The 27,880-nt window shown below is 43.4% G+C and overlaps 1 protein-coding gene across 1 annotated transcript in view; it reads right to left on the bottom strand.

Annotated features, from left to right (window-relative positions):
* Window positions 1-25,242, bottom strand: part of LOC117272228 (ephrin type-A receptor 4-A-like) — a 40,197-nt gene extending 14,955 nt beyond the window's left edge. Inside the window, exons 1-7 of the mRNA XM_033651037.2 lie at window positions 24,874-25,242; window positions 24,097-24,164; window positions 20,793-20,990; window positions 20,382-20,492; window positions 19,606-19,960; window positions 6,579-6,734; window positions 5,372-5,905 (exon numbers count right to left, since the gene is read on the bottom strand). Of these exons, the coding sequence (XP_033506928.2) occupies window positions 5,372-5,905; window positions 6,579-6,734; window positions 19,606-19,960; window positions 20,382-20,492; window positions 20,793-20,990; window positions 24,097-24,164; window positions 24,874-25,150 (1,699 nt within the window). The 5' untranslated portion in view covers window positions 25,151-25,242. The remainder of the gene's footprint in view (window positions 1-5,371; window positions 5,906-6,578; window positions 6,735-19,605; window positions 19,961-20,381; window positions 20,493-20,792; window positions 20,991-24,096; window positions 24,165-24,873) is intronic.
* Between the last annotated feature and the right edge of the window lie 2,638 nt (window positions 25,243-27,880).

Genomic DNA, 27,880 nt, shown 5'->3' with positions numbered 1-27,880 from the left:
GAGAAAAGGTAAGCACACATTCGAAGGTGCTGGGTGAGTGACTGTCTGCAACATGCCTAACAGCGTTGGGGACCCACTGAACTGTAACATGAAACTGCTTTATTCAGTGTTGTTTTAACTGGTTTAAATCACTGCCCAGAGGAAAATGTTGCTGCTCCACCCCAGGAGACATACGTAACAAAGACTAAACCAGCAGGAGTTCCTTTGCTGTGCTCAAAGGCTTCTCGGAGGTTCCTCGACTCTAGATAAAACACACAGAGTTGAGACTTGAATTTGGTCAAATTTTATTTTGGATCTTATTGTAATCTTTAAGTTGATTATTTCAGACTTTACTACAGTGAGAGGGGAAATAGAGCAGTTTAATAAGATCTTAAATTAGGATCAGGCTGAGACAAAAGGATGGCTATTTCTCAGGAGATGAATTTAAGAAGAATGAGAAAATGGTCAAAATCTCATTGATTTTATAAAAAGCCCAGTTACATCTAAAAGAAATAGGCTGGAAAAAGAAATAGTCCTTTCCTCAGGGTGGGTCCATTTGTTTCAGAGAGGAGGAGACCTCTGTGACTAATTGGGCTGCAGGTAAAAACTTCCTGAACACAGAAGGAATCCTCACCAGGAGAAGTTTCAGCTGGTTGCAATCTGCAGTCTTCACTGCTAGATGCCATTAAATCCCCCTAAATCTTCCACACTGCTCCTTAGAGAGACTTTCACGTTTTGTTCTACGACGTTAAATCCTTCAGTAAATACCCCACTCATGAATTTCGAAGCCTTTATGTGTCTTAAAAAAGGCGGCTGGTATCAAGGGGCTAAATGAGACTCTTAAGCGTCATCAGGCGCTGTGATGACGACTTTGAAGTCATGCAACCGGGGTGCCTAACGTTATCTTTTTACCTCTGCTGATTGCATTTACGCAAATGATAAAACTGGTGTTCACTTTTATGTTTGTGAAAATGATCTTACTTAAGTATCATAAATTTCTGTCAAGGAAACCAGGGCAAGGCTAACTTTCAGGTTGGCCTACAAATAAATGTCATCCCTGCTGCACTCTTTTGTACGAGGCTGCCAATAACATAACATCTGTAACAGTTTCACAGGCCTGAATACAGCTCCAAAGGTATGTATGGTTCCTGTTTGTCAACAATCCCATTGACCCAGTGCACCTGAGAACTGACCTAAATCTCATTCCTTCCTATTCCGCTGAGACAAGCCTCATTCTCCGCCCTCTCTCCTCTTACATCCCTCCATTTTCCCTCCCTTTATGGTGTTTGTCCTCCTTTGTGGTTGTTCACATGATATCGGGCCATATGGTGGTGCAGGTTGGACTTGAAAAATCCCAGACAGCTCTCATGCTGTGCACACACAAGCTAAGTTATTTCCCTGGGGCACTTGGAACTAAGCAGGTGTGCCGTTTTCTAAATGCCAGCGTAAAGACTTAAAGAAATGACAGTTGAGATGTAACAGCATGCAAAAAAAAAAAAAAGGAAAAAGCAAAGAAAAAAACGCACGCACTGAAAACTAATGGAGAGCATGTGTGAGGAGCGCCACACACCAGCTGACACCTTCACAACTAAAATGAAACACGCCATAAAATCTGGGTGATTTTTCACACACTTCCGTGGTCAAGAGCAGACACAAGGAGAGCCACCCCCCACCCTCCTCCCTTCCTCCCTCCTCCCTTAGATAAACTAATGTTATGTGTCAACTAATTTGCTATGTGCTGTTGTCATTTACTTTCCCCTCGTAACTACTTTCCCCTCAACACGCTCTGGGTATTTGTATTTAAATCAGTGATTTACATTTCCCAGAATGCTTTTTGACATCCTCTTGAGAACAACCCTATAATTAATTCAGCTGTTGTTAGGTGTAGGAGGACAGAGTAATAACTATGGCAACGATGACAGTGATAGTAAGAGCAAGAGTTTCCAGTTGAAAGAAAGCAAGAAAACTGTCTTGTAGCTTCATTAGTGTTGACGCTGTTGTTAGTGGAGAGGCTGGAATCTATTATGGATGTGTTCAACATCAGTTTTCTTCCATTAAACTCAGTTGTAGCATTATGTAAACGTTAAAGTCGTTTTAGTTCACGGGCCACATACAGCCCGATTTGATCTCACGTGGGCCGGACAATTAAAACCATTGCGTAATGTCATATAAATAAAGACACCTCCAAATTTTGCCCTTTCTTTTAGTAAAAAGAACATTCTGAAATTGCTCATCCATTTACGAAAGAGATGAAGACCAGCCTGAGATATCTTATCTTATCTTTTCCATACATTTTCACACCTGTGTAGTAATGCTGGTGTCACTACGTCAAACTAAAGTAGAAGCTATTGAGGAAGCAGGTTAAGTTTTCTCCCACCTTACAAACCACGTATAAATCAAAGGTTTTGGCAGTGCCTTAGCAATAGGGTGCCTCCAATATTGTTTTAGGACTTAAATCTAAAGCTGAAAACACCCCAGCACCCTTGGACGCGCGTCAAGTGCCGCCCCCAGCACACACTGAACATGTCGCTCTGCAGCTCGTCAACAGACGACCACGTAAAGTTATTACTACCTTTACTGAAAGATCTGTACTTCCTCCACCTCTGCATTAGCTTAAAATCATGTGTGGACACCCAATAATTAAAGTTAATTTCTCACCTGAAGAGCCGATCTCAGGAGCTATGACTCGCCAGGCAGTAACTTTCAGCTGCTGTCTTTATAATGACAGGATTATGGATCTTTAGCCCCTTTTACACTGTCAGATTTTCTGCGAATGTTGGGTCGTTTTGCCGGCAAGCTGCGAGTGTTTAGACACACAGAGCCGGATTGGCGAGTTGATCCGAGGTGCCCAATTTTCCGCCTCGTAGGGCAGACATATTGGCGGAACCTTTTTGGTTTAAAAAGACAGAGGCGGCCTTCCACCACGGGAGGGGCTGTTGAATACTTGTGGGAGGAGCTGTTGATGACGCAGCACGTGCGAGCCACTGGCGGTGGACTAACAGGAAACAGCTGATAGCAGGAATTAGCAGCTAGTAGCAAGAGGGAAACGCAAACCTGACAGATACTGTAAAGATGAGCAACTGGGGAGACAAGGAATTGCGCGACCTCCTTGCCCTCGCAAACAAAGAGGCCATTAACTGTCAGATGACGAGAGAATTGCCGAAGGACTGATCAGCCGCGGCTTTCCTCAGAGTACGTCACTGTTTACATCACACGCTGAGCTACATGTCTTGTTACTTGCTCACGCCCCCCATTGCCCCAAAAAAGGCGCATTCTGTATAATCAAAAGTAGGTAGGTGGCATTTTGCTGCACTCCTAGATTTTGTTTTTATGCTGCCAATGCTGAAAGAAGACTGATTGGGCTTTCCTGCAAATTTGCACGATGCCTACTTAAAAAGGGCTTTAAGCTCAGGGTATTTCTCTCCTCACTCATTCTTTATCACACATGACACACAGCAACAGCTACAGAATTCTCTTTACACATCCATGGTGAGGAGAGGAGTCGAGCTGCCACAGGAGCAGAGACAAAAGAGCTGCTACGAGAGCTGGTATGTACAAGCAGAGCGTGACTGGGGGGAAAATGCACTTAATTCCAGGAGCGGCGTGGCTGGAAATAGAGTGCCGAAGTCACGTCCCTTCCGGTGAAGCTCATGGGACCTTAGATCGGAAAAAATATGAATGGCAGTGAATGAGGAGAGAAATATTATCTTTTGGTCCCGTTTGAGTTTTGACATGAACTCCAAATATGTCATTAATGAATTTAAAACTTTAAAAATTTTAAGGTCAAGAAAGTCATACTTTGTGGTAAAACTGTTATATAAGCTTTTGAAAAAAATGTAATTAGAAAAACTACACAGGAGGTGGTTGTGTATGTGACGTCATAGCTTTCGCTCACTTCCTGCAGCTTGGAGTGACTGCAACCTGGCACAATAGCGAAAGCTATGACATTATACACGCGACCTCCTCCTGTGTACTCTTGAGTCTTTCTAATTAAAAAGCTTATATCTCAACAGTTTTACCAGTATGTATGACAGTATGACTTTCTTGAACTTAAAATTTATGTTTTAAATTCATTAACAACATATTTAGATTTCATGTTGCAACTCAAACTAATCTTGGATCTAAGGTCCCATGAGCTCTACCGGAAGGGGCAGAGTATTTTTTGCCACCGGTGTGCTTGGGCCTTAATATAGATTCTGCTTTACTGAAGATGCTGACTGACCACATTTTGCGCAATGTTGAATATTTTAAAATATGACCACAATGCATATTAATTAGTTTTTTTCAGAGAGCTGTGTTCTGGTCAGAGTGGAAAAGTCTCTGAAGCAGCATTTTACATGAAGAAGCTGCTCACTGTTTAACCTGACACAGCCTTCACCTGCATCAATATTAGGTGTGCAAAGTCATCCAGTGGGCTGCATCAAACCCTTTGCCGGGACAGTTCTGGCCTGCAGGCCTTATGTTTCACACCCCTGATGTAAACAATGCATTCGAAGTACACTTGCAATATATAGTATTTCTATCCAGTATTACAATGTGGTCATCTCTTTAAATCTGTTTAAATGCAGAACTGCTGCATGTAATGTATTTGAAATGCTCAATTTCTTGATTACTTATGTCTTGTAACAGGTTTCAAGATTCTCTAGACTATCTTTCAGCAACAAACACATCACCTAAGCACTCTTAAGATGCACTGGTATTATATTTGGAAAGTGCTGCAGTATTCCAAATACAGTCCTTACAATTAAAAAAAAAAAATCACAAATAGCTGGACGTATCCACCATGATGTCACCTATCGGCTTGTGAACTGCTGTTTTAAAGCCTGGACTTTGGTTTTTGGCCGTCGCCATTTTGGACTCTTGAAGCCAGGAGTGACCATATTTGGACAAGAGGGTGGAGCTATGGAGGAGCGAGGGGTGGATCTGACTCATAGACTGTAGTGATGCCTCACAGACCACTTTAAATGGCACCACGTTAATTATGTGTAATTTTAAGGCGTAATAAAATCCAAACAGGTGAGCTACATAATAGCTATTAGCTGTGAGCAAAATATGTTTGTATCTGCTGTGAATTTGGGCACTTTAACACGAGGGCTGATGAGGACTGACTCAATTTGGAGTTGGCTTCATTTCATTTCACTGAAGCGTTAAGGGTGGGTACCAGTTTTAGCATGCAAGTATGTAGCTCCGCACAGAGGTTGCTCATAACATGCTTCCACAGTTTGGAACATTACTCGTGGGGCCCTGCTTCCCTGTGGGCCCACATGCAGTGAACAGCAGTTGTGTTGTGCTGACCCAGTTACGGACAACATCTCTAAGCACATTTTGTGTTGCTGCAACCATCACACCATCACAGCAAATACACATATCACACTCAAACACTTCCTCTCACCAGCTTGGTTGGTGGTGACGGTGACAGACGCGCTCTGAGCTGCCCCTGCTCCGCTGGCCTGGGAGACCCCGTTGCGTGCGTAGACGATGAAGGTATAGTGTGTGTGGGCCCTGAGCTCGCTCACCACCACCCTGGTGGTCTTCAGGCCCGTCTGGTCGGGAGAGAAGACCACATCGGAGCCGCAGGGCAGGCAGAGCTGAGAGCTGGAGATGGAACCAGAGCTGAGTCTCGGGTAATCTCCAGGTACTGGTCTGCTCTGGTAGACTCCTCTCCCTGACTGGACTTCAGATCCCACAATCCCCTGGTCTGACTGCATCCCCAGGCCGCCATGCTGAGCCTCAGGCTGGGAGATGCTGCGATTCCTGGGGAGGGCTTTGCTGCCAGACTGACTGTGGCTCCCTGTTTGACAGATCAGACACTCGAGACTGTAGCTGGTGTCACTCCGTCCTCCCAGTCGGCGAGGAGGGGCCCACTCCAAGACTACCGAGGTCTCGTTCACCACAGAGATGAGCTGCTGTGGGGCTGACGGCGGCTCTGAGGAAGAGACAGGGAGAGGCTTGAGCATGAACAAAACCAAGTTTACATTCTAAACTGCACTTTAAGGGGGGAGGCAGTATACGGGGTGTATGAGGGGGAGCTGTTGGCACGAGCTGAAATGTGGACATCTGGCATCAGACTGAAAACCATACTGTTCAGAGATGTTTTTGATGGGCTGGATGTTTTCCTCTGTGGTATTTCTTTTTTGTGTGTTGTGCGTCTGAGAGACAGAGTAACTGTGTGTGTGTGTGTGTTTTCATTTTTCCCAGGCCAAGGAAACCATGTGCTGAATATAGGCATAATTAAGTTTATGACACACAGACTGAGGTCTGCAAGTCTGTCACACAGGACCTACTCAGAGACTTAGAGAAAGAGACGCAGAGCGCAGGAGAGAGAGCGGACATTTATTCACTTCTCAATGTCTTTACTTATCACTAGCAGACAGGATGTAGATGGTGGCTTAGTCATAAGTAATGGGATCATGAAACAGGGGTGGCATTCAGACAAGTTTGTGTCTCCCTCTGTTTGGTAGAGATAGAGGTAGGGAGACAATGAGTGTGCTTTTTTTGCTTTTATTTGCAAGCAGTGCACACACGTATTGTCCGTATTTTCACTTATGTATAGTCTTACGTGTGTGTGTGTGTGTGTGTGTGTGTGTGTGTGTTCTTACGGGTGCAGCTCATGGAGGGAGGGTCGCTGTCAGCGCGGAAGAATCCAGAGTGGCAGTCACAGACAGTCGCCCCATCTCTGAGCGAGTAGCTATGTGGAGGACACTTGGAGCATCCTGCGTCTGAAAACTTGGCCTTGTAAAAGCCAGCGGTGCAGGCTGCAGAGGGACAGAAGGAGACAGATTTAGGACTCCACTTTATCAACAATGCTTAGCCACATACACCAGGTCACATTGACACAAACTTTATAAAAGACACCATAAAGCACCTCTAAAATGAAGTAATAACATGCTACCTTGAACAGAACACAGCACTTGTTTAAAGGTCCCCTGTGGGGTTTTTGATCACTAGTGGTGCTGTGGAGCAATGTTCTGATTAGCAGGTCCCAGCCTTACTTGTATTTCAGGCTCAGCTATCAACTACACATGGATAAATATATATGTTTGCTACAGCTGAAAAGATAAGTAGATTAATCGGCAGAAAATTAATGAACAGCAATTAAGACAACTGATTAACTGCTCAAGTAAATATGCAAAATTAAGTCTGTTGTAACAGCTCAGAAAATTTATTTTAAATAATTAATCAAATATGTCAAGATGGGCTCTGGAAAATTGTGATAGGAATTTTTGCTGTTGCTGCGATACAGTTAGTTAATTAATTAATCAAGAAAATAAACAGCACATCAATTATAAAGAATAAAAATAAAGCATTAATTCACTACACAAATATTTATTTGTATGTCAATTACTCACTCATGTTACATTGAATTTAGGAATAGGAAGAAAACATTGTTTTTCTTGCATGCCTCCATGGTGAACGAAGAAACTGAGAAAATTCTTAATGAACTGAAGTCATAGGACGGCCACATTTAAAGGGCAACTTCTGTATTTTTCAACCTGGACCATTTTTTAATATGTTTTTGTGTCTAAGTGACTGATGTGGACAACAATTTTTGAAATTAGTCCAGTATTAATTTCATATAATTTCATTTTATTTTTTCCACAGACAGGCCTTCATCACATGCCTTCTCACTAAAACTGCAATATTAAAAGAATTCAGCATAAAAAGAAGTGCACTAGTTATCCGTACGTGAGACTGTTTATGTGGAAGTGTTTTTAATAATATGGTTTTAGCCAAAATGCATGCGTTTAGTAAGTTTCGAGCACATGAGTGGCTAAATGAGACTTGGATTGAACTATACTAGTATACAAGAACGAGGTCCAGATTTCTCTTTAGTCATTAGTTCAAGGTCCCACAGTTTAATACATTCAGCGTCATACTTGCGTTTGGCCATGTCATTGAGCTAGTTTGCTGTCTCTGTGAAGTAGCTGTCTATTATTCACTCTCTCTGCAGCAGGGAACGGCACTTCAACATATAAAATCTGTGATGGAAATTCACTATACATAAAATTAAGTGTGTTTCTTACAAACTTGGCATGTTTGTGAGTCACTTGTGGTCCATTCAGGATGGACCCATGACCCACTTTTAGACCGTGACCCACCAGTTGGAAACCACTGGTAATACAGTTTTGCTGATTTGGACCCCAGTGACTTCAATACATCAAGACTTTTCTCCAATGTTTGAATTCTTTGTTCACCGTGGAGGCATGCAAGAAAAACAAAGTTCTCTTCCTTAATTCAACTGAACACAGGGTGAGTGGTTGATACACAAGTGATCATTTGGGGGTTGAATTATTCCTTTAATATACACAATCCCAAAGTTGTCCCACCCTTAAAATATCAAGCAATGTTCAATATTCAACAAAGTGGCTTTCCAAATATCTTTTGGTGAGAAGCACTCCAAAAGATACCTTCAAAACATGTTCACAGCGATTTAAGTCCGCCCTGAAGTGGGCTGCAAGCAGTGCCCTCAGGTCAGCTGACCCCTGACCCTTGATACAGTCTTTGTTGTCTCTGTATCGACATCTTACACAGCTCAGACATCCATCTAATCAACACGCGGACTGCATTTTGATTCAAAGATAAACTGTAAAGAAAAATCTATAGAGAGAAATAGATACATCACGGGGGGGAGGGGCACTGTGTGTCTCTTTTATCTCTTTCTGATGATTTTGATGAGCAAAGAAAGAAACATCTAGAAGAACATTTACTGATCAGCTCCCACTCACACGCACAGAAACCAGTAACACTAGAACTGAATACATCAAAACTCCAACGCCAACACAAATATAACTGACATTTAAATATATGAAAGAGGAGAAACAGGGAGAGGATGAGAGAGAGATACAGAGGGAGGGGTGGAGGAAGAGAAATCTTCTCTCTGTATACCAAGGAATTCACGCATTGACAGAGCAACAATACAATAAATGAGTGCATAATTATACCGCTTGACATCCACTGGTGGGGCAGAAGAGATGGCAGAGCGTGGCTGGTTAGAGCCATTTTTTTTCTCCCTTTAATTTCAGAAGGAAATCCTTCATTTGTTTCCACTGCAATCATTTTTTCAACACCTTTTTCATCATCACACCCTATTCACTCTCCTTTCTCCATCCCACCATCTTTCCCGGTTCTCTCCTTTTTTTTTCAACCCTTTCACACTTCCAAGGGAGATGAAGACATCCCAGTGGGAGTGGATAGGAATGTGGGAATGATGTGTGTGCGCACATGTGAGTGTGTGTGTGTGTTCGAATGCTTTATGACACTCTCATCTACTGATGAGAGGGAGGAAGTCTCCTCTGTAATCTACTCACACCGACCATCCTGCCCCATCTGCGTGAGCCACCATAGATTTGCTCTTTCACACACTCATCTGCCCTCCCTTTCACATTTTTCACAACCTCCCTCGTTCGCTCCCCGCGCACTTCCTCCTCGACCTCTACTTATCTGTCTTTGTGTCTCTGATAACTCTCGCTCCTGCTGTATCTCTGTACATCCCTCTCCTCTCCAAGTGTCAAACCTTGAGGAAGCTTTGAAGCACGACTCGCAGCGTTTATGGCTCGATGTCGATACCAGCTCAAATGAGACCGCACGCGAAACACACGGGGCTGAAAACTGTAATTGAAACCTGTAAATTCATAAACACATTTACAGCTGATAAAGCTGGCTTTCATGTGGCAAATGACTAATCATAATGTGTCAGCTGATATCATCAAATTCAAGATAAAATAGAGTAATATCAGTCCTACTGACATGCACATTCCTTTCTTTCAAATCATTAATGTGGGTAAGTAAGACATGGATGGGAAAGGGAGGAAATTAAAGAGAGAAAGAAAACTATTTGACCCACTAAGGACTTAAGGGTTGATTATAGGGCTAAACAAGACTGTGCCAGGGGGGAAGCACACTGCCTTTGTCCCTGTCCCACCAAATCCTCTATCCTTGTCTCCAACACAGAGGACAGACTGAAGAAAGGAACAAAGTATCTGAAGCCATAAACTTCCTTCAGCGCCCTCTCATGTCTCTATTCTCTCTGTTGTCTGTAGCCTTTGTGTCTTTTTTAGCACTGGTTTCAACAGAGGGGGTGAGCGCTGCTGACCTGGAATAAGAGCTCATGAGGGTGTCATTAACCCGACATTAACCCTACGCTACCGAGGACCGCGCAGCACCCGAGCTGGACCAATAAACTGGGAGGGATTTGGGTGCAAACATAAGTACATGCTGATAAGATAAGGTGATAGCGTGCGTGAGTGTGCTCACATTTTTGCCTGGTAGCTGCAGAGTGAATCGGCTGTAATCAGCTGTTTGCCTGCTTGAGACAAGTATGAGAGTGTACAGGATGGAGGGAAGGCTGACTGGGAGAGAGACAGCGAGAGAGAGAAAAAAGACTGACAAGGAGCGAGAGATAAAGAGGTGAAGAGAGAAAAAGAGGAGTGAGAGAAGCGGAGGGGAAGGTGCCCTTTGATTACTATCAGCATTGTCGGCATTTGCATATGCATTCATCTGCTACCTAAAATGCAAATGCAGCTCACTGCAAATCCAACTAAGAGCCTCGTCGGCACACTGTATGTGTGGGCGTGTGTGTGTGTATTCTCCTTGACCCTGCGTTATCTGTCATCATCCCTTGTTCCTTCCCAGCAGAGGGGTGTAGATGGAGGAAGTACCCCCGACCGCTCCGGCCTGACACCTGTCTCTGTGATGGATGGAGGGAGGGACCGATTGATGGATGGATGGATGGATTGATAGACTGTCACAAGAGAGGGAGGGACACTATTAATCACAGGGGTCGTGCCCCGTTAATTAAACCCACAGAAAATGCGGAAGATAAGATGAGATCCTTATCTTTCTCCTACTGTATGTCTTCACTGAGAGGACAGCAACTCACATTCCTACACAGCTCGCTATCAAATTCATCTCATATCTTACACGTGCACCAGCTACTCACATCACTCTGCATTTAAAACCTTAGGAATGCGCTCAGTGAAAGCCGCAGCTTTAAGTTTGTCTAAATTTAAATACTCGCAAAAACTGGTGGTTTGAGGAGAAATGCGTGTGTGGATTTGTGTGTGCCCAAAGCCAACAGTGCCAACATTAGCATGTGAAAGGGGCTCTACAACAATACCCCCCTCCTCCCCATCACACACAGATCACCCCCTGCCACCAGCAACAGCACCCCCACCCCTGACTGACCGCGGATCAGGGAGAAGAGATGGAGAAGAGAAAGGAGGGATAATGAGAGCAAGACAGAGGGACAGAGAGGCAGAGAGGGGCTTGTGTCGATGCCAGAGAGCTACAGACCGACTGGTGGGGCTGGCAAACCTCCACTACATTAAGAACAACCTGGGAGAAGTAGACAATAGTGCGCGCACACTGAGAAACACACACACACACACACACACACTTTGATTGTGATGGTGGAATGCAAACCATTCCCCCCACCTGAGTTTGGCTTGCCTCACACAGTCACTTGGGCCATTCCTTTCCCTGCTTTGTCACCTGCCATACGTGCATATACTACACACACACACACACACACACACAAAAACACACATCTCCTCCCTGCCTGTTTGCCCCACCACACTCTTCTCTAGGCATTCCTGGGCAGTCTTCCAAACTGTGAGTATATGGGAGGGAGGGCTTTGTTAGGCAGAAAATCAGAGATACAGTACCCACACATGTACGCTCATGTACGCTCGTGCACACACGCACACACTAAATCCGCAATCCAACATGTCCAGAGTCCAGAAATGCGATGCAATAATTAGAGGGACTGAATACAGCGATTACGCACTCTTTCTATCATCCGCTCACTCTTTCTTTCTGTCATCTCTTTGAGTGTGGCTGCCTCTCTCTCACTCTTTTCATCCCTCTCGTTCCAAACGCTTTCTGCTGTTGACGAGACACTGCAGGTGCGTTGGAAAGAAGCACAACCATGAAATCTCTCTGGACGTGGGGAACACAGAAACACACACACACACACACACAGGGAGAAACAGTCCAACCCTCCCAGGCAGTGAGCAGAATTGAGCAGAATCAGACGGCAGAAAAAGGAGGCCAGTGCAGAGACAGTGAGACAAAAAGCAGAAGGCTCCTCTTTCATTCCGCCTCTCCGGCCGTTCACATTTCAAATTCTCTCTGTTGTTTCTCTCCTCTTGTCTCTCCTCCCTCGTTTCCGATCCTCCCAGACGGATCGCAGCTGTCAAACTTTTGACGTCTTCATCTACCTCGGTCATGACCCTGCACTCTGTATCTAAAGTCTCTCTGCACGAGTGTGTGTGGCTGTCAGTCAGAGTTTTTGACGTCTTCATCAGGCTCAGTCATGACCTCGGTCTTAACCACGGGTTTAGAAAAGAGGGGGAGTTCCCTCTCTCTTGTGTTTCTCTAGTCGTCCCCTTTGCACCCGATGACGAACCCCCCTGGCGGGGGAGGGGCGGCCCTGTATTGATGCCTTCTGCTGTCAGTGGCCTTCTTTCAATCCCCCCTCGCCCCATTCAACTTCTAATCCCTTCTTCCTCTCCAGAGCTTCTCCTCTCATCCTCTCCATCCTCATTACTCTGTGTCAACAGTGAAAATGAACTTTTCACATTTCACCGCTTTGGCTAAGTCTACTCTTGTTTCAGCTCAATTCAACAGGAGTCTTTGGGAATGCTAAAATGTGTTCGAAAAGCAAAACTACAAGGCAGACATTTAAAATACTTATGTAGAAGCAAACCGTGGTAGTTGCACCAGGACGCCTCATGTAATCAAAACTGTTTTATATAAGAAAAATGCCTAATCTTGCTGTAAAAAACAATCTGTCTAACTAAGATATATAATATATATACATTAAGTATAAAGGACAGACATTCATAACAGACAAGAATGTGAAAATATTTTCACAAAATACACAAGGCTGAACAATTCCTTTAGCCCTTTTTAGACAGGAATTGTGCAAATTTGCAGAAAAGCCCAATCAGTCTTCTTTCAGCATTGGCAGTATAAAAACAAAATCTAGGAGTGCAGCAAAATGCCGCCTGCCTAATTTTGTTTATACAGAATGTGCCTTTTTTCAGGGCAATGGGGGGCGTGAGCAAGTAACAATACATGTAGCTCAGCGTGTGACATAAACACTGATGTAGGAGGGAAGCCATGGCTGGTCAGTCCTTCAGCGATTCTCTCGTAAGTCGGCCCGTTCCTCACCATCCCCGCCATCTGACGGTTAATGGCCTCTTCGTTTGTGAGGGCAAGGAGGGCGCACAATTCCTTGTCTCCCCAGTTGCTCATCCTTACAATGTCTGTCAGGTTTGCGTTTCTTTCTTGCTACTAGCTGCTCGCTAATTCCTGCTATCAACTGTTTCCTGTTTATCCACCACCAGTGGGTTGTACGTGCAGCGTCATCAACAGCTCCTCCCACAAGTCATCAACAGCTCCTCCTGTGGCGGAAGGCCGCCTCTGTCTTTTGAAACTAAAAAGGTTCCACCAATATGTCCTACGAGGCGGAAAATTGGGCACCTCGGATCAACTCGCCAATCCGGCTCTGTGTATCTAAATGCTTGCAGCTTGCTGGCAAAACGGCCCAACATTTGCCGAAAATCTGGCAGTGTAAAAGGGGCTTATGATTTAGCTACTGTTACACAATTTCATGATTTTTCAACAAAAACTTATTTTTGAGTTTTTGCTATGATTTAAGGTATTTCACAGATAAAATTAAAGAAATATAGTTTCTTATAGTACAGACAATTTGGGGAACGCATATATTTGCGTTCTTGCCAAGAATCAGACAAGAAGATTGATACCACTGTCATATTTCTCTGTTTAAACAGTAAGCCAGCAGAGGGTTAGCTTAGCTTAGCATGAAGACTGGAAACAAGAAAACAACTGGCCTGGCTCTGTCCAAATGTAAAATAATTAATAACACCTATAAGCAAATTAAAAACTCCCTACTAAACATGTTATATCTTGTTTGCTTTGATAAGAAGTGAAGAAACAACAAGTCCTGGAGCTGAGACTGCTCAATTTTTAAATCTAAAGTCCCTTTTACACTACCTGCTGTTCTGTATATAAGGTACAACACAAACTGTGGGGGCATTGTTATTCCACCTTTAACCCTATGGGCCCTAGGCGTTTTTGGGGTATTTTTACTGCCTTTACTTTTAAGCTCATATCACAGTCATTATAAAGGCCACATACACATGCTATATCTTGTTTTTTTCAGGACAATCTGGGCTAACCAGATTCGCCATCATTCCATGTCCTTCTATGTGCCTGTATTTTATATTAATTTTTATATCAATGAAAAAAAACAAATCTGTGTTACTAAATTCTTACATTTTTACATGTATCTCACCATGGCAAGTTGGAAGAAGACATATTCTGCCATATATGAAGAGGGGAGACTCTCTGGAATCTGGCAATATAAGAACCATGATGGTGGGACATTCTGTCACTTCACAGCTGTCCAAAACATGTGGTTTGTGCCAGGCAGACATGATTGCCACTATTTTTTCATTATTGCAAGAAATTCCACTGACTCATTCACAAGTCAAAAATGTGTTTTATCTGAAAGAAACATGCAATATTTACATCTAAGATCATAGAAAAATAGTCAGCCAAGTGCAATGATGTCCTCCAAGATAATATTTGCCACTTTGTTTGCAGTAACCAAAGTCTGTTGTTGTTTTTCAGTTTCAGTTATATATTGGGGGGCATTTTGTGCATTGGGGGGAACACATGTCCCCCTCAATGTATATGGTGACTACGGCCCTGTCAGCATGCATAATTAGGCTGCAGTTGTCTGGGCGCGCAAAGGTGAAGTGGCTGGTCTTGTCATACAAAGTTTGATGGAGTGTCAACTGGACAATATGGAGACATTTGCATCTTGAAAGCCGGACTACAAATGTGGATAGACAGGGAGAAACACACGCAAGCCTAAGACGTGGTAAGATACGATATTCCTCACTATATGAAGTGACTGATAACAAGATCTGTATCATGGATTGTAAAGAAATTCGTCAGGTTTTTATTTTGTAGACAATTAATCTGGATTTATAGCATGATGGGATGTCACAATGATGTGTGTGGTATCATTGGAAAGCTCTGCTCCTGCACTTTCATGTGATATGCATGGCATTTCTGTGCGAGCCTGTGTTCGCAAGTAATCCATTCAAGAGTAATGTGTGTGCAAAGCTGTATGAAAGCTCTGTTATACATAATTTCAGTGTAACTTTATCATTTTTTTTCGCTGTGAAAACACTGGAGTACCGACAAGTGCTTGGTCTTGTCGGAAAGCTATGATTCTGCTGTTTCACGTTCTCGCTATGACGCACGGTCGCGGAGAAAATCCACAGAGAAGAACAGGTGTGAATTTGGATGCACTATGCGTTGTTCGGGCCCATAGGGTTAAGCTAGCAGTGAAGGTAGCAACACAGCTAACACAAAGTCTGTGTAAAACGTGTGAGCCTGCAGGACCAGACAAGTGTGAGAGCCACCACCGGGAGATTTAAAAAGCAGCTAGCAGCAGTTAGCAGATAACTCGAAAAAGAAATTGGGAAGACAATGAGATCTGGGAGCTCTTTACCCTTCAAGCAGAGGACAAGATCATCTGACATTTAAACAGGGATGGTGAATGATTGTTATTGCCATGTTATGCCATTGACACAAGACACTAGACGGCGATGCTGTCATACATCACGCCTCTATTGCTACAGGAACACCAACATGCGATCTAAAATCACATACTAAGGTGGTGTGATGCTAGTTTTGTTTGGTTCTGTATGAAAATCCAAAGCCGGCATAATGAAGGGTCCTCATTGCAGCAGTATTGCAGCATCTCTGTGTAAGAAGAGCTTAACTCTCGGCATGAAGGCGACCAAACGTTTTACCCAATAGGCTGAACAATTCCTTAAAGTTATTTGGTGCATTTCTGTACTGCTCAGTATGAAAAAACCTGTAATCACAAGTGTCCAAGTTATATTCACTCATTTTCTGTCTATCTGTCTGCATCTGTTATACCGACTGAGTGAAGGCACGTGAGTCTAGAGGATCCAGAAACCTTTTGACATCAGTGACGGCAGGAGCGACAGATCATCTAACTATCCGCCTCTTCCCTCAGTCCCACTCTGCCCTCCCCCCCTCTTCTCTTTTCCCTGCGAATTTCAAACTTAAAATGGAAGAAGTGTTAAGGCGTCTATCCAATACTGCAGGGTCAGAGTTTTCACTGGGCGGCATTCGGTATTCATCCAGACTTTGATGGATTTCCACTGAGGCAGCTGTGCCCGGCCAACAACCTGACAGGCAGCGGGAGCGGGGAGACGGAGAAGAGAGCCTCAGATAGATAGATGGCACTTCACATCTGCTGGAGGTTCAACAGAGTCAAGGGTCTCTCCTAAATCTAGTTGAGGAGGAACATCTTTCAGGCTTCAGGGACCACCCCGCAAACCTCCTCCCTTTTCAAAAAGAACAAATGGGGCAAGCGGGGTGAAGGTTTTAGAGGACGTTTGTCACATGGAGAATTTTGGCTACTGCTCTTCTTACTGCAAAGAAAAAAAGTCAAGTCGCCCCCCCCCCCTTTAATGCCAACTGGCACTAACTGCATTGCTCTCTTTATGTCCATCTCCTCGCCTTTCTCTCTCTCTCAGCATCTCTTCTTTTCTCTTTGAATTATGGGTCTGTTTGTTATACAATTAGCCTGCTGGGATAGGCTTCATAAATAAAACTGAGGGAGCAGATCAGTGAGTCGCTCCCCCTTGTCTCTATTGGTCTCTGTGCATCTGCGTATGTGTGTGCGTGTCAATGTGTGTGTCTATCTGTGTGTGTGTGAGCGCACATGTTGCGTGTCTGTTGTGGATGAGACTGAATAGGGGGAGTGAAGCCATGTTGTAAAAGTGTCTCCACTGCGTCTGTTGTCCCCCGGTCACCCCACTTTTCTCACACAAACACGCACATTAAGTTTATCTTCACTATCACAACAAGTCACTTTCAAACATTACACGTCATCCACGCCACATGTATGTTGGTGAGAGGTGTGAACAGCTTGCATATTTGCTACCGTAAAGTTCAGACCACATTTGTAAGTGACAGAAAGACATTTTAGTCCAGATGGCTGTTGTTATGTCAGCACACCTCACACTGAGACCTGCGAGCTTCTACTAATACTCACTGCAGGACAGAAACTCTTTATGACTTGGATTTATTAAAAGATAAACTGATTAGACTGGGGGTAGTTGTCTGACATGATGGCGTATTCCATTTATTTTTATTACTAATATAATAGTTTTGGGAGTTACCTCTCAAATAAAGCTGAAAGTAAAGTCCAGTTTTTGATTAAAAAGGTTTTGTTATGTTTTTCCTGCAACCAACACAAATGAATATTTTAAAGGAACAGTCCTATATTTTGGGAATTGTGCTTATTTTCTTCCTTGCAAGGGAGTTAGATGAGGAAATCAATACCATTCTCATGACTGTCCTTTAAAATGAGGCTGCAGTCAGGAAAAAGAAAGCTTAGTTTAGCACAAAGACTGAAGACAGATATCCCGACTCTGTCCAAAAAAGCAAAACCTGCCTTTCAGCACCTCTAAAGCTCACAAATTAAAGTATTACTGTGGTTTAATCTTTAATTTACTGTAGTTTTACTTCTTGATTGGTAACTCTCTATCTTATCATCACTGTGAGGTTGCCAGGCAACCGGCGGATCATCCATAAGATATAACATGTTAATCAGAGAGCTTTACGGTGCAGTCCATTTGCACTGGAAAGTTTGATTTTCCAAAGTCCTAGTCAGAAATTTTACCCGGAACGCCCCCTGAAGTCGGATTTCTGATTCAAAAAGTCGGAGGAACAACACCAACCACTGACCTCAAATGCAACACTAGTGAAGGCTGTAGTAATGCACTGTTTATAAACTGTTAGAACAACCGTACACACATTCCTGTCCAACTTCTATCTGTGGATTTGTTGCTATGAATGTGCCAAATACAGCTTAATGTGTTGTAATTGACTGGTATTACCAACAATGGCTAACCTGGCTAGAATTGGTTTTGCTAACATCTTTGTTTTCCAACTTGTACTGAAAAGTCACACCCAGCTACCACTTCCGAGGAAAATGGAACGCAGCAATAGATGTGCTGATAGGTGGTAAATTTTGTTCACTTTAGACAGAACCAGGATAGCTGTCTGCAGTCCTTGTGCTAAGCTACGTTAACCATCTCCTTGCTTCAAGTTCATACTGGATTATAGACTGTAAAAGTAATGGATGTAGTGTCTGTGATGTTATCCATTGGTTTGTGGACTGCTGTTTTGAAGCATCAAGTTCAACATTTCGACTGTTGCTATCTTGGTTTTTGGAGCCAGTAAACCATATTTGGATGTGAGGCTGGAGCTGTGGAGGAGCGAGGGCTGGATCTGACTCATAGACTGTGGTAACACTTTACACACAGCCTGTCAATCAAGCAGCCCCACCCTTCAATACGTGTAACTTTAAGCCTTAATAAAATGTAAACAGGTGACTTACAAAAACATTCCCCTCTTGTTCAGTTGAAATTAGCTATTGAGACCAAAACCAGGCTGTACCAGGCTGTGACCATGTTTATTTCTGCTGTAAAGTGGGGCATTTTAACACATGGGGGGGTCTATGGGCATTTACTCTGTTATTGAGCCAGCCTCAAGTGGCCATCTGATGAACTGCAGTTTTTGGCAATTTCGCATTGGTTTAATTTTTCAGCCTCAGAAGTTGCCGCTTGCATTAAACGGACAGATATGATAGTGATATTAATCTTCTCATCTAAGTCTTGGCAAGAAAGCAAAAGTATTTCCCAACATGTTGAATTATTTTTTTAACCTATGGTCAAAAATACACATCTTCCATCAACAATCCAAATGCAGATTCCCCTCAAATGTATGTATGACCACCCTAAAATTTAAATTAAAAGCTTAGTCTCAATTAAACGTCCAGTCCCTTTTACCAGCCCGGCATAGCCACACATTTTGACAAATAAAGGCCTGTTTCAATAAGAGGCCTGGTCATTTTTTATAGAAGTTCTTTGGATGGATAAAACTGGGTTTGCTACCTCAAATTATGTGTTCCTTGATTGTCCTGTAAGTTATTCATATTCCTTTGGTCTGTAAGGGTCCTCAAATCAAAAGAATCAAAAGGATTTTTCATAGAAATTAATCCAAGTTGTTTTAACAGGATAAACTAATAAAACTATCTCCAATCTGAAATTACTACTCATTTACAACTCAACAGCTCATCATCCACCCTGATTAATTTTTGGCGGTGTCGGAGAACATATTGCACGGTTAAATTATGTGTAGTTTATTATTATTATTATTATTATTATTAGTTTATAATTAGTTTCCCTCTTAAAACAACAACAATTCTAAATATAATCCTTGGAAATAATTCAAACATTCAACAGAATACTCAAGCAGGTGCTAATTGCTACACAAACTAATTCTCTGTCACTGTTTTCCATCATTAGCAAATAGCTTGTTAACTCGAGCACTAATGATTGCTCTCATAGGCACATGGGACTTAAGAGGTGGCAACACAAGCGGAGCTTATAGACTGAGACAAACATGGATCAGTCAGACCACTACAAAACAAACAACAACAAACTTTGGTGTAGCAGCTTTGTTTCACCCAGCAACACTCACCTTTACATGCGCCGCCCTTCTCTTGATACCCGGGGTTGCAGAGACATCCACCAATAGGAACCAACCACTCCCCGTCAGCACCACAGTACATTTTAGGCTCCTCTCTCTCCTCTGATTGGTTGACACAAGACCCCCTGACCTCCACTAAGGAAGATGTATCAGCCCCGGTAACAGTGTCAGGAAATGTTGCCAGGTTACGGATGGTGAGCGGGCAGGTTTTGTAGAAAACTCTGACGGAAACCAAAGCGATGCAGGCGCCAACATCCTGAAAGGCCAGGTAGAAACCCTTCCGGGTCGTGACCTTCACGTCTCGCACCTCAGTGTTCAGTTTCATGATGCGGTCACCGACGTCCACCTGGATGGAAAGAGAAAGGAGCTACATTAATGAAATGTGCAGTAAAGTGTGTCAGCCCTCATTAATTCAGCTCGCTTGTTCAACCCAAAGTGGGAGTTGCTATTGAACCATGGCTGATCTTCACGTTTTCAGCACTTGGCTCTCGTCCAGATTGACTTCTATTGATTGCAAAGGTAAAATAAGCTGTAATGCCTACAATGCTAAAATCAGAAGTAATTTTTGTGAGGACTAGGCAAAAGCTCCCAGCCAGCAATCCTGGGACGGCAGAATGGACATCCGAGATAAAAGTGCTTGTAAAACAAATAAAAAAATTACAGCTAAGTGCCGCAGGGGGATTTTATTTTCAAGATAAGAGCAAATTAAAGTGAGTGGAGAAAGGAAGATAAAGAACTCAAAGCCTGACTCAGTTGTTCAGTGTTACCTGGGTGAAGCTCTCGTCTGCTGCCACAGTGTCCACCTTAATGAAGCTGCTCTCTTTGATGTAGCTCTCCCTGTCTTCGTTAGACTCGTGGTAGTACAGATTGAATGTCTCCTACAAGACAAAAGGGACAGGAAAAAAAGTCAGACTGAGGCGTCCATTTATCATCATCAGCGCTCATCTTTTCTCTTAATATGATAATGAGTCAAAGGGCGGTTTGTGCTTAAATAACCAGCAGCTGTAATATATAATAAAGCTCCATTAGCAGCAGTCTGTCCATTAACTAATTAGCAGGAAAGTTAACATGTTAAAGAAGTCAAGTCTTTAAAAGAAATGATTTTGTTAAAACTTTCTACTGTGCCCAAACCATTTAATGATCATCACGCTGTGTCAAGACGTTATGTTTTCTCGTACCTTGCAGGTGCCGGTGACCCCTGGCAGGCTATTACAGTCTCTCAGGGTGAACTTGACTTCGACGTAGACCCGCTGAGCGCCGGACCGAGGGATCCAGTCTGTCCTCAGCCAGTTGTTTTGATTGGGCTCTAAGACATTGCACACCTGGTACGTTCTGATGGGGATGTTTTTCTCATCCATTATACTCACCTCTTCCCACTGCAAACAAACACAAATACAACTGTGTTACTACACCTGTGAGGATGTCCACAGATTACTAATGTCCGCTCTTTAATAACGAAAAACATGAACTTAAAGAGAGAGTTCACCTCAGAATCAGAAAAAATATATTTTTCCTCTTACCTAAAATGCTATTTATCAATCTAGAGCGTTCTGCTTTGAGTTGCAGAGTGTTGGAGACATCAGCTGTAGAGATGTCTGCCTTCTCTCAAATAGAATTTGAAAAACTCAACAGCAATGTCTCTTTCCAGAAATCATGACCCGGTCACTCAATATAATCCACAGACCTTACTGAGAGCAGTTTCATGTAGAAACTATTTTCTTGCAACAGAGCTACACCCACAAAGTGTATCACCACGCAGAAGGAAGTGTGCATCTACTCATGGACGAGAGGCTCATGACAGTGCAAGATGTAAACATTTATGTCGTCCTCCTCGGCTGAGCTGTAACGTTACCTAGCTCAGTGGTGTTAGGTGAGCTACCGGACAATGCACGCTTCCTTCTACACCGTAATACAGTTGGCAGATGTAGTTCGGTAGAAAGAAAATAGTTCCTACATGAAACTGCTCACAACAAGGTCTGTGGATTATCTTGAGTAACTGCGTCATGATTTCTAGAAGGAGACATTGCTGTTGAGCCAAGTGCCATCTAGTTCCATTATATTCAAGAGACGTCAGACATCTCTACAGCCGATATCTCCAACACTCGGCAACTCACACATGTTGCAGACTTCACAACATGTACCATAAGTATTTAGATTGATTTTCTACTTTAAATGCCTCCGCTGGATTCAATTCATTACAGCAGTATGCAAATCAATTTGAAGAAACTTTATTAAAACAGATGCACTGTCAAAGAGATCTTAAAGCAGTTAAGAGCAGGTCAAAACTTTTTCTGAATCAGTAAACTTTGATTAATTTAATAATTAGCTGCCACGTAGCAATGCTTTCAAATGATGTCAGAAAATGAAACATGGTAGACAAACAACTTACACAGATGTTGTGAAAATGAATTAAATGGGGAAGCATCTTGTATTTAATAGGTTGCTGACTCTCAAGTTTCAGTTGTCAGAGTTTCCGACAAGTAATTGAATGCACTAACAAGTAAAGGATTTCAAAACTAAGACAGCTGAAAAACAGTCCCTGGTGGCAGCTGCAAATAATGATGCTGTTTTGACAATTAAGAATATAAATGGCTTAATGTTTATTGTGATGATTACAGCAAGTCCCTACTAAAGTTGACTTTTATACTGGCACTGGCATGAACTGAAACTAAGCTTAATCTTTATCCCAAGAGGGCACAAGCTCTTACAGGAGTAGTGACCAGAAAAACATGCTCACACAAACATATCTTATCCTTGAATTTCTGACCACTTGGGGAAATAACTGTCCCCACAAATACAGTGGAACAAGATCAAATACATTTCAGATGCCGGGACGCATCCTCTAATTCACTGCTGTCATTTGGAAACGTTCATTCTTGCATCAATATTCTGCTGTGGACAGTGGTTCAGATTTGTTGCGACTCCCAAGGTTTTTACAGGCACATTTCCATACAAGTGAAGCTGGCTCAACCTTCACTGCATCATCCATCTCAATAGAGCCGACTATTTGCCTTGTACTGTGACCCTTCAAATGACCGCTGAGCCTCCCAACTCCAAATTGGCTTTTTATTGCCACTGAATAATAATCTGCTCTAGTGAGAGCTGTATACACACTAAATGCGCCGTGTCGAAAGCGAGAGAAAGAGAGGGAGAGACAGAGAATGTCAGAATGTGTGTGTGTGTGTGTGTGTATTGGGAGGGGGGGTCTGTGTGGGAGTGTGTATCTAATTGAGCCTGATCGATATGTCATCAGGACTGATCTTATTGGCCGATATTGGCTTATCACAGAGATATTAATGAGTAAGTGTTGTTAGACAATCTCAAATGTTCATTTTCACGTACATTTGACTTAAACTTTTCTTAATTAAAGTTCATTATCTGTGTTTTTGTATTTATTTTATTTCGTTTTTCTTTATTTCTAGTGAAGCTTACTGTTGAACATTTACTGTCTTATGGTCATTTTGGACAATAAAGTTTAATGTTTAAACACTGGTCAATACCATCACCGTCTGATTTTTATTATTCTTAAATATCAACATTTGTATCGGCCTCAAAAACCCAGCATCGGTCCGGCTCTTGAGTCTCTATACTCCTACACTATGTGAATACAAGAGCATGTACGCATGAGCGAGAGCACATGGTCACGTCTTTGTGTCTTGTGTGTGTTGTACAATGTTGATATGTGTGTGTCGTTGCAGGACATGTGTGTACTGAGGAGGAGAGCTGTAAAAAAACAAAAAAAAAGGAGCTGTCATGGGGTATGATGCCTCCTTGTCTAGTTTCTTTTAGAGTCTTTGTCAGTAGACAGAAATCACAGCTGTCAGAGGAGGAAAAAAAAGCTTTGCCCCAACCATACAGAGCTGGTGTTTTGTGTGCATGTGTGTGTGTAGCAGAGGGATGCGGAAGGTGGGGGGGTGCCTGTAATCAAAAGCTCAGTGCGTGCAGACCAGGACCCCGTCAATCAAGCAGCATGTGAGAGAAAGAGAGCATGGCGACTGAAGAAATAAGAGTCAAGTTCACCAATAACTCTTAAACCAACAAAGAGGTGAGAGAGGAGACACTGAGCAAACGGGAGACAGAGAGAGAAGGAAGAGGAAGGACACATACAGTAGAAGGCAGATCACAATGTACCAACAACAAAAAGTACAAAAAGATAAGAGGATTCAACACAAAATAAGATATTTACAGGATTCGTCCTGGCAACTGCATGGTAGTAAAAATCCCTAAAAAATGACACCCACCAACAAGCTGGTTTATGCCTTTTTGTGTGCCAAACACGACGCCAGCAATCTCATATTAGCACTTAGGCTTGGTGAACAACAGCACATTTCAAAATCTGTGGGATGATTATTTACAGTTCCCAGACCAAGTGTGTTCAAGTGTGTGCAAGTGTGTGTGTGCGAGTGAGAGAAGGAGTGAGCGTGTTCTCCAAAAGAGAGAACAGGTTGTAAACAGTGTATCTGTAAAAAAGCTCCCACTCACCCCTCCCTCTGAAGGACTGGCTGCCCATTTCAGCTCTCCTGGCACTGTCCTGGTATCCAGCAGGGTCACTAAAATGCACACGCACACATGCAGGTGGTTTAAGAGCAAACAGCCTACAGTGCTTGAATAAATTAAATAAATGAAATTTTTTAAGGGTGAGAAATAAGTCACATTTTTGCACTTGGAAGACGTAACCACACCACAAGATCACCGATGAATGCATCACTTATAAGCTTGGGACAAATATGGAATTAGGAAAAAGTCTGTGTCACTTGATTTGCAATGTATATAACTACTTTTAATAATAATTATCATCCTTATTACACAATATCAGATTAGAAGTCAGCATAATTTCTAATTCTAGTATTGTATTAATGACCTTAACCTTTATTTATGCACATAGAAACAAGCTGAAAGTATATGCTTAGAGATTTAAGAATAAATTAAGTCTTTCTTTGCCACAGTGGCCATGTCATGTGGAAATATCCAAGAAACAAAAGATTTTGGTGACAGCACTGAGAAGACAGAACATGCAGCTGAACTCCTTGGAGGCACAAATCCAGGAGAAATTACACCTGTGAAATTTCCCCCATTTCCCCCCCCAAAAATCCAACTTTTCTCTAAGTTTCATGCATACTGGCCCTGCTCTTTTCCATCCTAGGACGCGCACGGAGCGCCTGCACGCAGCGGTGTCTCCCAGCGTGCAGGAGCGGAAAACCCGAAATGTGTGACACACACATTGCACGCGCGCGCCCAGGCGATTTCCTCCTCACTCACCTTCGTTTGGTGGATAAATCCTCGTCCTCGAACTTGTAACTAGTGTTAATATCCAGATCAAGGTGGAAAATATTCGCCATAAATTTGCAGCCATGTGTGCCGTGTGAAAGCGTGTGTGTTCCCCGTTGGCTCTGCGCGCTGGCTGAAGCGGCTCCATCCCGGTGGGAAAAGTGTGTGTGAATGAACCCAAGTGTGAAAAGCGAGTTGGATGCAGCAGCGGATAGTGGGGCGGTCTCTTACACTCAGATGCTTCCCTTAATGGTAATTCAAATGACATGAGCCAAATGACATACAGTACTGTGGTCCATATCTGCGTCAATGCATCATTTCTACGGGCGATTTTGTCATCTAAAAAAATGGGTTTTGAGAATTTGTGGAGACGATTTGGTGGGCTTTTTGCAGGCTCTAGGGATTAAAACAAGTAATGGCACACTTTCCTGCTTATTAACTCCCTGTAATAACTTTAAATAAAATAGTGCCCTTTTTTAATTTCTAATTTTCCAGGGAGACACTTCTCCGAAAAAACGCACTCAAGAACCCACTTTAAAACCACATATGTAATGTAAATAAACAGAGGATACACTTAACAAATGCACAGCTCCTTTAAATAGTCTGTGTCACACGCCAGAAGTGACATTTAGCAGTGTAACGCTGACAGATACTAGCAGCATCATCACGTTTTTTAATCATCCTGTCACATGAAACCCAAAACACTGATGTGCCACAATTTCCTGATAAAGGACTGCTTGCCTTCACGAGTCTGTAGGAAGCTCTTTGTCCTGGAGAGCACAACACTGAAGAGTGTGACTACAGCGCCACCTGTTGATGCCTGCCGGAGGAAGGAGGAGAAACCAAATGACTGATAAGGGATCTTTCAAAGAAGGCTGTTGGATATTTTTGGCTGATAGGATGAAGATAAGGAGCTTCAATCATTCCCCCCCACCATCTGTCCACTGCAGCTTTTATTATTTTTATCTCGAAACCTGCACCAGTGTGGGCACGATAAAGAAACAGGAGCAGATTCATTCTTCAATAACAAGGCACAGGACTATGGCCTCGTGCAGAAGCGTGGTGACGCAGACAAAGAGCAGGCTCATGACCCGTCCTCCTACACGCTCCCTCTCTCAAAGACTCTGGTGAACAATTACTCTCGATGTAGGCACAGCTTGAAGAAGTAAATACTTTTATTTGCGTTGATCCAGTCGGGTCTGTTGTTGTACGTTTTAACCTCAAACAGGGAGACAGAGACGGGGTCCACTTTGTTGAGTCCTTTTTAACATGTGCAAAGAAAAGTTCTGATAACCTTTGTTGAAATGGACCAATATAAGGCACTACATAGCAAGTGTTTTAAACAGGGAACTATATGTGAGTGCATGTGTAAGTGTGCGTGTTGTCGCATTTGCATGTATGTGCCTGTGTGAGCCTCGGCTCGTCTCCATCTCGCTTTGTGTCTTCACAGTTGCTACGCCGAAACCATCTCGATCCCCTGTAAGGCATCATAATGGACCCAGGAAGAGCATCTGGCGCTTTGAGACGCCAAAAACGATCTCCCCGCTTCGACCTGCCACTCTTCCCCCATCCACCATAATACCGTTTTTCACGTTTCATTCTCCCCCAGCGCCACGACAGACTGCGCAATCACAAAGACCCAATTAGCCAAGAGGGGATCACGATTTCGCTCGGGGACCGACTGGCCAATCGCATCGGTCGGCGTGCAGCGAGGGCCTATGGGGCAGCGGCGCAGGTGGGTGGGACATGGCTGTGGGGCGGAGGGTGACACAGTGACATGGATGGAGAACGCTCTCTTGTTTCTGGTCATTTGTGTCACCCAAGTTTTGATTGATGACCGTCGGGATGTTTTTCCCACTCTCCCCTGAGATTCCCAGCTCTCCGGAGGGGGTTTCCACAACGGGCCCCCAGCCTCGAACCCCTACTTTAAGTTTGGCCCTTAGCCCTAAACCACACAAACACACATCCACACACACTTTTTGTTCCATTTGGGGCCCCAGATGGCCACTGCCCACACATCTGTATTGCAAAGCACTAAATATAGGCCTTGTGTCTGTTTTTGTACATTTGAACCTGCACTGGCGCACACACAGCATCTCCAAGTGTCTGAAGAGAACGGAAGGGGCAGAAATAAATAAAGCGAAGTACATACGAAGAAGCCAAATGTAAATGCGTGCATGTGTGCGAGAGTGTAAAGAGAAAAGCCAGAGGGACTGTAGGTGCGTGGGTGGCTGAGAGAGATGAACAAAAGAAGCAGAGAAGAGAGATGAGGAGCAGCGCATTGCCAGTGAGGATTTGATTGGGTGGGTGGGTGGTGGTGTAGAGAAGGGGGGAGGTGGGGGGGAGGGGGGTGTTGGGTGTTGAAAAAGGATCTTCCCTCAAAGCCTCACTAAGATATTCCTGGAGCGAGTTAGGGTTTCATTTGGCTTGCAGTCCTACACAGAGTGCTTACATCGTTCTGGGAGCTAAAACCATTTAATATTCATGCCACTAGACTAATATTCTCTGGGTTCTATGACAGATAATAGTCAGATTTGCTAAATCCGTGCGGTGCGAGTGTGTGTGGTTGAACTCCTCGGGTCATTAGCATGTCAGAGGCGTTCCGTCGGTACCCGGTTCCCTCCATAACAGCTGCTAGTCTGGCGAATTACTCAATTCATGTGTGTACACGAGTGGATGTGCGTCTGTGTTTATGCACGCTTGTGTTCGGTATAAACAAAGGAAGAAGCGAACAGAAGGTTTCATCAAAAACACCAAAAGTGTGTGTGCCTGTGTGTGTTGTGCATCATGCGCTCACTTTGATGACTGAAGAAATCTCCATCAGCATCTTGCTCCAGAGCCTTAATGTGTGTGTGTGTGTGTGTGTGTGTGTGTGCACGTGGAGCGCGTTTGTGTGTGATTGCATAAACATGGTGTCAGAGCGATGAGATGTTCCCTCCATCCATCTGTTCTGCTGGCATTTACATCTTCAGAGGGCTACTATATGGAGGAGAGACAG

The sequence above is a fragment of the Epinephelus lanceolatus genome, chromosome 12 (assembly GCF_041903045.1).
Source record: "Epinephelus lanceolatus isolate andai-2023 chromosome 12, ASM4190304v1, whole genome shotgun sequence".
NCBI classification, from domain to species: domain Eukaryota; kingdom Metazoa; phylum Chordata; class Actinopteri; order Perciformes; family Serranidae; genus Epinephelus; species Epinephelus lanceolatus.
Note: the sequence above shows the minus strand (reverse complement) of the source record. Positions and strands in the feature narration are given on the sequence as shown.